Source organism: Capsicum annuum, chromosome 11 (assembly GCF_002878395.1).
Source record: "Capsicum annuum cultivar UCD-10X-F1 chromosome 11, UCD10Xv1.1, whole genome shotgun sequence".
Taxonomy (NCBI): domain Eukaryota; kingdom Viridiplantae; phylum Streptophyta; class Magnoliopsida; order Solanales; family Solanaceae; genus Capsicum; species Capsicum annuum.
The window spans coordinates 202,823,766-202,834,534 of record NC_061121.1 but is presented as its reverse complement, the minus strand read 5'-3'; the positions used below and the strand labels follow the sequence as shown (position 1 = coordinate 202,834,534).

Genomic DNA, 10,769 nt, shown 5'->3' with positions numbered 1-10,769 from the left:
TTAATTTTTTTTAATTTTGGAGAATTATGGCTGGAATTGTTGAGAAAGCAAAAAAAATCTTACCTTTAACAATGGAGATGAAACCTTCAACAATGGAGATGAAAATGGGAGAAGAGTAGAAGAAAGGAGGTAAGGAATTTAATGAAAAAATAGAAAATAAATTAAGGGGATTTCTGATCAAAAATTAAAGTTTATAATAATTTTTTATCACTATCACGCGCCCAAAGTCGGTAATTACACGCACATGTAAAAGTTGGCAGATATATGCCATTAAAATACAAAAAAAAAAAATCTAGGGGGGTAATAGGACCCTCGCAAAGTTCAGTATGCTCAACTGAAAATCCGGTCAAAGTTCAGGTATTTTCGGGGGTATTATCTCTATTTAAAATGTATATAGGTGGGTATATATAGTGTATATTAGAGAAAAAAAATTATTTTTGATCGATTTTGATCGAATTTTTAACCGGGTTTAGGTGGGTTGGACCGGATTGGGTTAAGTGGGCCGAGTTAGGGTTGTTTTGAAAATTTTTACTGTTAGGTCCGGAATCAGATCGGTCCGCTTAACCAGGCCCGGATCCGAACCGGCCCACAACCCTGCTAACTTTCACGGGCCGATTCAGGGTTGATCCGGCCCGGCCCACCTGACAGGTATAGCCGACATATACATAATATTTTGTGTATATGTTGGGATTTTTGTAATATGTTTAGAGAGTTGGGATTTTTTATAATATTGAAAACATAAGTGGTGTATTTGTGTAATTTTCAATTTAGGGTTAAGAACCTTGCTACATGGTCATTAAAATATGCATGTCCTTGAACCACTTAAAACAAATCCAATCATTACTCTAAATCACGAATTTAGAGGTAAACAATTACGTCAATACAAATTATTACTCTCTCAAACTACTTATGTGAAAGTTATCTTTTGATAAAAAGCATTTATTCTATCAAAATAAAATGATTTTGATAAATTAGCTCGAATTCACCCACAAAAGTAACAAAACTAGAAAGCAAACATAGGAATAGTCCATTTCTTTAGTAAACTTTACCCAGAGTGGAGTTACATTTTATCATTGACACGTATAACTTCACTCTAATTCCAATCAATTATTTTTCCCGCGTATTTCTCTTGAGTTTAAGCTTCTGACTGTCGAGCAGAAGTGATGGAAACAAAATGATGCAAGAATGGTTGTAGTGACCAGTCTCGATTAAAGAGTGAAATTTGCGAGTTCCAGTGGTTTCGAGATGCCACTTCTCATTTGAATTTGAAATTTATATTTGTGCATATTTAATAGATTTTCTTTGACACATTTTAAATTCCTTTTGTATATATAAATATTAAATACATAGAGCCAAACCCAAAAGCAATATATTGAGTTAACTTACCATACATTCGTCTCTGCAAGTTATAAATAATGTAACTAGATGTGTTCCTTATTGCACCTTTGGTCCTTAGCTGTGGTGGTTATTACAATTCAGGAAGCTCCCAAGCTAACCCAACTCTAGTTCTCTGATTCTTTCATCGCCCGTTAGGAGCAAATGCTTTGAAGAGAATATACCTTATTACATGTTTAGAGGAATTTCTTGACGTTAATGTAACTAAGAGTAGAAATTTATACACCTTCAATGCAACGGTATTCTTTCCGGTGATTATGCACTTCCTTGACTTCAAAAATTCCTTTGTTTCCCTATCTTGAGTGCTTTCTCTTTTTCAAACAATGCAAGAAATCCGATTGTATCGAGCATCGTCCAGGTCATGCAAAAGATTGCACGAACCATGCTCCAAATCTGGTTGATGACTTTACTGTGCAAAAACAAGTAATCACTTCGCAATGGGCACATCTCTTACAAAGTTGCTATCCTTTTCTCCAGAGATTAGACATTGATAAACCACTAGCCAAGAAAAACACGATACCTTTGGCTTAAGGGTATTTAATTTACCAATTCTTCTCCAACGACAAAAGCTACTGTTGCACCATGTCATTGATTTATAGCAAGATTTAACAAGAAAGGAATATATTTAGTGACCTGCCATCCTTATGTAGATCCAAAATAGGAGTCATTAGTAGTTGCAACATGGACCATTTTCTTTCAATTCCCAACTCAGTTGCTTTTCTTCCGAGTTCTGAGTAGGAGAAAAAACCATCAATTGCAACATTGCTGGTGAGAAATACTGTAAATGCTTTGTCTTTCAAAGGTATAAGTCCTAACCGAAACAGATTCTCAAAATCAGATCTTTCTACCAACCTGGCTAAAATCCCAACAATTTGCTTCAAGTACCTTAAAGATCTTCGTGTACCAGGGACTATATATAGTACAATCTTACCAACTAGAATTTTTGTCCAAACTACATATCCTCTATGAAAAATGACTCATACATTACAAATTGAAATGCAGACGGGCTTCACCAATCAATGCTTATCATAAGACACCAATGGCTAAGGTCTGACATCTAAAGAGTCAACTAATCAACCACCATGATGATTCACGAATCTTTGAAGGCATATATCACGGCCTTTCAATTGTAGAGAGAACCAATTTTTTCAATCATTACACTTTATTGATGATGCTATGATTCTTTCAACAGTTAACAACATCCAGATAAAGCTAAAAGCAACCATTTCATTGATTTGTTACACAAACCGTACAGAATACCAAGAAATGAAGAAAGAAAATCATAAACTCGAAACAAGGGGTTTCATTTCATTGATAATAGAGAAAAACCTAACACAAGATCTAACAATACTTCCCAGCTAATCCCATTTTACTATCCATGAAGGACACAATCAATGGATTCTTCTAAAACAACAAAATTACATACACAAAAAGATTTAAACACCCCCCCCCCCCTCCCCAAAAACCCAAACCAGTCATCAATCTAGGCCTTCTTAGGAGACTTGGGAACTTTGGAAGGAGATTTAGGCGCCTTTTCAGCAGTTCCAGTCTTCTTTGGCAACAAAACTGGGTTGATGTTTGGAAGAACACCGCCATGTGCAATCGTCACACCAGCAAGAAGTTTCCCCAACTCTTCATCATTCCTCACTGCCAACAGCAAATGCCTTGGAATAATTCTAGTCTTCTTGTTGTCACGAGCAGCATTTCCAGCCAATTCCAACACCTATATTAATCAAACCAATTCACAATTTGTAAGAAACCCGATACAAATTTCACCATATACAAGCATTTCAACTCAAAAATAAAAACCCACCAAAAAAACTGAAGCATTTGAAAGAAACCCAATATAAATTTTGCCACATAGAACAGGGAAATCAGACTAACGCATCAAAAAATCGGGGAAAAAAAATGAAAGAAACCCATAACAAATTTCACCATATAGAAACATTTTAACAACAAAAATAAGTACAGACGATCTAATTCAAAAAATTTAAAAAAGAACTCCAATGGAAATTTCACCGTATAAAAGCATTTCAGCACAAAAATTTGCCAAAAAGGATCGAAAAAATTGAAAGAACCCCAATGCGGATTTTACCAAATAGAAGCATTTCAACACAAAATTGAAACCCTAGATCTAAATTGAACGAAATTAACAAGAATAATGAAGCAAAAAATGAAGAATAAGGGAGGTGAAATTTACTTCAGCAGCCAAGTATTCAAGAACGGCGGCCAAGTAAACGGGAGCACCAGAACCAACACGATGAGCGTATCGGCCTTTTTTCAAGAAGCGACCAATTCTACCGACGGGAAACTGCAGACCAGCCTTGACAGAACGGGAAACAGGCTTCTTCTTTGGGCCACCACGGCTTCTTCCGGCGGCACCCTTCTTCGATTTTCCCGTTGACTCCATTTCCGACGAGAGAAATTCTTAGAGAGAGATACTTAATTGGTTGATTGTTTATCGGAGCGAGAGATGATGGAATGGGTCGGAATCTGCTAATGGATTTTATAGAGCTATTTGGGTTGTCATTTTGGTTTGAGGATCGTTGCTTATGGCCGTTAGATTGAGATTTAATCAACGGTGGAAACTGACTGGCCATTGATCCGCGTCATTTTAAATGGACCAATAGGAAACGGAGGAGATTATGAATTCGAATGCTTTGTTTATTTATGGTTAAATGGTCCTTCTCCCGCCTGAAAACTTTTGCTGCTTTGGCCAACATTTTCGAATTTATTTTAGCATCCTTGTTTGTTTTCAAATAAATGTCAAATTTGAATTTTTTAAAAAAGTGAAAAATATTATATATATATATATATATATATATATATATATATGAGATCAATTTTAACGGATTTGATAAATCTAAAAAATATGGATTGTTGTGATCCAGATTGAGGATAACTAATGGCTGTATTTTGGGATTCTTTGACTTTTATTTATTTCCGTTAATGTTTACGATTTTTGCAAAGTAACAATTGTAACGTGTGGATAATAAGGAGACTAATTAATGTCAGTTATTCTATACGGACCTCATTACCCAATGTTACACTTTGCTTGGATAATTGTTACCTATTAAACTAACCCATGTAGGGGTAAATATGAAACATTACATAAACAACAATTGTTCAAAACTCTCAACTCATATTTCAAAACCAATATCAATACCATACGAACAACACTTTATAAATATATATTTTTAACAAATTAGCAATTAAGGAAGAGTAATATGCCTGAAATACCAAGTTTCACAGAAAGAATTCAACCCTTGAGCCATTAGATGAGCTGCTTCTTGGAACCCCTAAGTATGGTTGCTTGAGAGAATTTAAGAGAGTTTTGGAAGTGTTTGAGTACGTTATGAATGAGAAATAACCCTTCTTAAGTGCATTATGAACTTGAGGTTTTAATTGGGTGAGAAGAAAATTGTCCAAAGTGCTCTTAATTTAAAACAAAATTTTGTCGTCAATGATTACGAGTCTCTATACGACTCGTATAGACTCATAATGACTCGTCATCCCAAGTCGTAGCCAAGAAAATCTCCAAGGCACTCACAATCCGTTGCTCCTACGACTCAACCTATATGACTCGTAATGGGACTCTACGACTAATAGGCCTCAGTCGTAGTCAACCCAACAACCATTTGGGATATACACTGGACACCCTACGATTTACACTTAATGACTCGTAACAAGTCCTTATGACTCATAGTGAACCACCCGTACCCAGAGCAGAACTCAGCCACACATTTTCTGATTTAGTTACGGTTTGGTCCAATGACTCGTTAAGAATTCCCACAACTCGACAGGTGATTCGTAGTCAGGACAATGAGGATAAAATATTAAAAATTTTATCATTTTGAGATGGGTTATGGCTTAACTTCTTTCAGACTGCGTTCGGTTCTGGATAATCTAGGGTGGTAACCCTTTTGTCATTCAAAATAGAGCGTTGCGGTAGGTGACATGATTAAAGCTCGGCAATGTAGGTGATGACATTGAAGTTTAATTCAATTTATGTTATATGCGTATAATAACTATCTTGTAATGTGGCTTATTAATGCATGTTGTTTGGTGTGATAAGTGCAAATGATCTTATGTTATTGTATGATCTTGCCTTACCTTATTGTTTAATATGAAATATTTTGGTACTTAAAACGTTCTCGGGAATTATTGGCAAAACAAGTTTGGCAGACAGTTGTTTCTGAAATTTTAGTGCATGGATGAAATTTATCCCCTACATGACATGTCTAGAGGGTGAATGCATCACCCATAACGTGTATGTAAAGGATCAGTGAGCTTGAAGGTTCTATGAGTGAACCAGGGAATCATATTTATAAACTTGATATAATTGGAATTCTTATTATCAGAGTCACAATTTGTTGACTTGAATATTGTTAGAGTCAAGATTGTTGATTTGGTCATGATTGACTTGACTTGTCGTCTCTTGACTTGTTTTGTCTTAGCTTGATTAAACTTGACTTGGTGATAATATGTTAACTCGTTGATTGTAATCCTAACTGCTTATTTGATACTTGTTGTGCTAAGTGTGTGTTGGTTGAGCAGATATTAACTTGTGATACCATAGTTCAGTTAAGTGTTGACTGCTTACGATTTGGCTAGCAATTCTTATTGTGGCCTGACTTGTAATATTAACTCGAGTGAGAAAATGGACAATAAGGTTAAAGTGGATTATGAAATTCTATGTCAGTGGAATGAGGAGAAGGACGAGTGTAAGTTATGGGTAAATCCGATCAAACGTTCGGGGGCTTGGATGGACAGGTCACATGCCTGAATGGACCTCCTCCCTATATGTTAGGTGACTTATTAGGTTCTTGACTTAGGTTTAAAGCTATTTCCTTGTTGTGGTTGTCTTTTTATAAGTTATGTTACTCTCGGTGTAAATTCAGACTTAGTGGTCTAGGATGGTAGAGTCGCAAGAGAAAGAATGGGGTTCGGGAATTCATAACCGAAAGTAAATAACGAGGTGGAATATGGAATCTGGTAATGAGTCTAAAAGCATGCATGTTTTTATTTGAATATTTAGGTTATATTTGTGTAAGCCAATTCGGGTCAACCAGTGAGGCTCATCAGTACATGTGGTTTGTATTGATGCTACTCTCACTATACCTTTTTGGGGGCAAAGTCTTTTGTAAGAATCAGTGTTGGTTTCTTGACTGTGGTGGTGGTGCTCCATCAGCAGATCCCACTTGTCTCATTCATACTGAAAGTTGTGCCCGATTTATTTTTTTAGCAACTTTTGTACCTATTTAGACTAGATCCTAGGGTAGTTGTAATTTCTTACAGTTTTGAAAGGGTTTTTCTATAATAAAGTTGGTTTCGTTATTTAATTAAAGACTTTCGCTTGATATTTTTAAGGAACTGTAAGGGGTTCTCCTATCTAGTGGACTAGAATATGTGTCCTCGTGATCCAATAATTTGAATCGTGACAATCTATATCAATTGCTAACTAACATTATGTCAAACGTAAAAGTTATTTAATTGACTCGATCTTAAGGATCACTCAACAATGCTGGATGAGGACAAGAATTTTAATATTATATCAAATAAAATAACAATAAAATAATTTTAAAAATATATTAATTAATTACAAAATTATATATTTAATTTTTATAAATATTAATTTACTCTATTTATTGTTCAAAACTTCAATCAAGTAAATAAATTTTTCTTCCATTAAGGGGTCCTTTGATACCAATACAAATAATGCAGAAACTAGCAGGGCTGGAATTAATAATGCAGAAATTATAGTGCTGGAATTAATTTTTGTCAAGTATTTGATGTATTTTATTAAAAACTGGATATATCATTTATTGTGTTTAGAACAAAATTTTCTTTACAATTATCATATTTTATATTAAAAGTAGAAAGCTTCAAAATGCAAAGTTGGATTACCATTTTAATTCTAATTTAAATTAAATTATTATAAAATATAATAATTCAAAAAATATTAAATAGTAAAAGTCATCTTTTTTTCCGCTTTCCTATTAAAATAACGGTTGTACAATGATTCACCAAAAAAAAAACGATTGTACAATGAGACCAAAAAAAAAAAGTGTCCTATTAAAATAACGGTTGTACAATGACCCCCCCCCCCCAAAAAAAAAGGCTGTACAATGCAACCAAAACAAAAAGAACGGTTGTACAAGAAGTAAAAAGTAATAAATTCGTGATAAATTTTTTTGGCCATAATAGTATAAAGATCTATTCACACTATAAACCACTCCCTTCGTTCGATTTTATTTGTCACATTTTGATTTGACACACTTATTACAATAACAACAACAACAAACCCAGTAAATTTCCCCATCGTGAGGTCTGGGGAGGGTAGAGTGTACGCAGACCATACCACTACCTCTAACAAAGTAGAGAGGCTATTTCCGATACACCCCCGGCTCAAGACAAAGAACAGTATATGAGAACATCAAAAGTATGGAACACGATAAAAACATAGATGCGTCATCCACAAAAATATGCAATGCTTCCAACAAAAGACACCTAAGCCCTCCTACCTACTGACTATGACTTATCCACCCATCTTAACCCTCTATCCTAATGTTTTTCCTCCATACCTTCCTATCCAGGGTCATGTCCTCCATCAACTGTAACTGCTCCATGTCACGTCTAATCACTTCCCTCCAATATTTCTTAGATCTAGCCCTACCCCGCTTGAAACCATCCAAAGTCAACCTCTCACACCTACGAACCGGGACATCCGCGCCCCTCCTCATCACATGACCAAACCATCTCAACCTCACTTCCTGCATTTTATCATCCACCGATACCACTCTCACATTCTCCCGAATAATTTCATTCCTGATCCTGTCAGCCCTAGTAAAACCACACATCCAACGCAACATTCTTATTTCAGCAACGGTCAATTTTTTGATATAAGAGTTCTTAACCGGCCAACACTCAGCTCCATATAACATAGCCTGCCTGACTGCAACTCTATAGAATTTTTCCTTCAGTTTGGGGGCACCTTCTTATCACATAAAATTTCCTATGCAAGCCTCTATTCTATCCAACCTACCCCAATACGGTGAGAGACATCCTCATTTATCTCCCCATTCCCCTGAATAGTCGACCCAAGATACATAAAGTTATCCCTCTTACAAACCGTCTGGGCATCCAACTTCACTCCAACCTCGTCCTCTTGCCTCAATTCACTAAACTTGTACTCCAAGTACTCTGTCTTGGTCCTACTCAACCGAAAACCTTTAGACTTCAGGGTTTGTCTCCAAACCTCCAGCTTATCAGTAACATCTTGTCGGGACTCATCAATCAAAACTACATCATCCGCAAAAAGCATACACTAAGGCACCTCGTTTTGTATACTCCGCGTCAACACATCCATCACCAAAGCAAATAAAAAAGGGCTAAGAGTTGATCCTTGGTGTAACCCTGTCAAGATTAGAAAATGCTCGAAATCTCCTCCCACCGTTCTTACCCTAGTCTTCGCTCCCTCATACATGTCCTTAACCGCTCGAATGTACGCCACAGGGACCCCCCGCCTTTAAGCATCTCCAAAGAACCTCCCTGGGGACCTTGTCATATGCCTTTTTCAAGTCAATAAACACCATGTGCAGATCCCTCTTTCTCTCTCTATACTGCTCTATCAGTCTCCTCACTGGGTGAATTGCCTTAGTGGTGGAGCGACCAGGCATAAACCCAAATTGATTCTCAAAAAAAGACACAATCTTCCTCAGCCTCCGCTCCATCTGCCTCTCCCAAATCTTCGTCGTGTGACTCAATAACTTAATACCCCGGTAGTTGTTGCAACTCTGAATGTCACTCTTGCTCTTATATAAAGGAATCATCGTGTTCCATCTCCACGCCTTGGGTATCTTTGCGGACTTGAAAATGTTGTTGAACAAGTTGGTCAGCCACCTTAACCCTGCCCCACCAGAAAACTTCTAAAAATCCATCGGGATCTCATCGGGCCCCATCGCCCTGCCCCTTCACATCTTGCGGATAGCCTATCTTACCTCTTTAACCTTAAAACGCCGACAATAGCTAAAATCGTGACGCTCCCCGGAGTGCACCAACTCCCCTAACATAACACCTCCGTCACCCTTCTCATTCAAGAGCCTATGAAAATAAGACTGTTATCTTTCCTTAATGAGGATGTCCTCCACCAATACTCTGTCATCCTCCCCCTTAATACACTTCACTTGGTCCAGATCCCTACCCTTCCGCTCCCTAGCCTTGGCCAGCCTAAACAATCTTTTCTCCCCGTCTTTCTCTTCTAACCCCTTATACAAACTCTCGAAGGCTAGTGTCTTAGCAGTCGTACTGCTACCTTAGCCTCCTTCTGAGCTAACTTGTACTTCTCCCTGCTTACCCGCTTCTCCTCGTCATCCTTACTCTCAACTAGCTTAGCATAAGTCGTCCTCTTCGTCTTCACCTTCTTCTTAACATCTTCATTCCACCACCAATCCCCCTGATACCTGCCAAACCAGCCTGTCGAGACACCCAACACCTCTCTAGCAGACTTGACACACTTATTAAGAAAAATAATTAATAACATGGTAATTTGACCATAGTACCCTGTTAAATGATGTTTACATTATATCGTGAAATTAATTTGGAGAAAAATCAATTAATACCGAGGATAAAATAGAAAAAAAGAAGTTGTCTTTTCCTGATATGTCAAAAATGACAAGTAAAAGTAAAAAACTCAATTAAGAAATTAGTGACAAGTAAAAACGAACGGAGGGAGTAATTTCATCTGGACATTTTTGCCTCTTTCGTCCGAAATTTAAAATTTTATCACTACTTTATTCATCACCATTTTTCAATATATTGAAATTTATCTCAATACACCAGAATGAACAAATTACCATGATTTTCATAAGTATAATTGTATAGTACTTATTGCATAAAAGAATAACCTAGTGTAGGAATAACATTATAAAATTAATTAAATTATATTCTCATATGGTAAAAATCAGTGTGGCCAAAGCTGTATTGTTCGAAATATTTTGAACTTAATATAATATATTTATGTGTTATATTTACTTAATTGTGTATTTTTATCAGATAGATAAATATAATTTTTTTAATCTCTAGTTTGAAATTTTATGATAATAACCACCCAATAGAGTCATACAATAATATTGTAATCTCGTGCTTCTATTTCGTATCGTTTTCATAGCTGGTGATCAAGTAATTAAGTAATTTTATCAATTTTTATGTTTAAATGATTTTAAATTACATATTTAAATAAATTTTTAAATGTAATTTTAACATATTTCAACAATGATATTTAAAATAATTTAGACATAGTAAACAAGGACATATTGTAAAAATCATGTAGTTTATATGTCCGACTTTAATTAACAACAATCTAAGAGAGTCAC

General features: G+C 36.0%; 1 protein-coding gene across 1 annotated transcript; it reads right to left on the bottom strand.

Annotated features, from left to right (window-relative positions):
• Positions 1–2,678: 2,678 nt before the first annotated feature.
• On the bottom strand, positions 2,679–3,935 carry LOC107848286 (histone H2A). The gene is made up of 2 exons (XM_016693014.2): positions 3,596–3,935; positions 2,679–3,118 (listed from the first exon to the last, which is right to left on the bottom strand). Exons 1-2 carry the CDS (start codon positions 3,803–3,805, stop codon positions 2,879–2,881), a joined length of 450 nt encoding a protein of 149 aa, XP_016548500.1. The 5' UTR covers positions 3,806–3,935; the 3' UTR covers positions 2,679–2,878.
• Between the last annotated feature and the right edge of the window lie 6,834 nt (positions 3,936–10,769).

Coding starts and splice junctions, on each gene's coding strand:
- LOC107848286 (XM_016693014.2), bottom strand. CDS start 3,805: ATGGAGTCAACGGGAAAATCGAAGAAGGGTGCCGCCGGAAGAAGCCGT. Junction 3,119..3,595: donor TTGAATACTTGGCTGCTGAA/GTAAATTTCACC, acceptor TGATTAATATAG/GTGTTGGAATTGGCTGGAAA.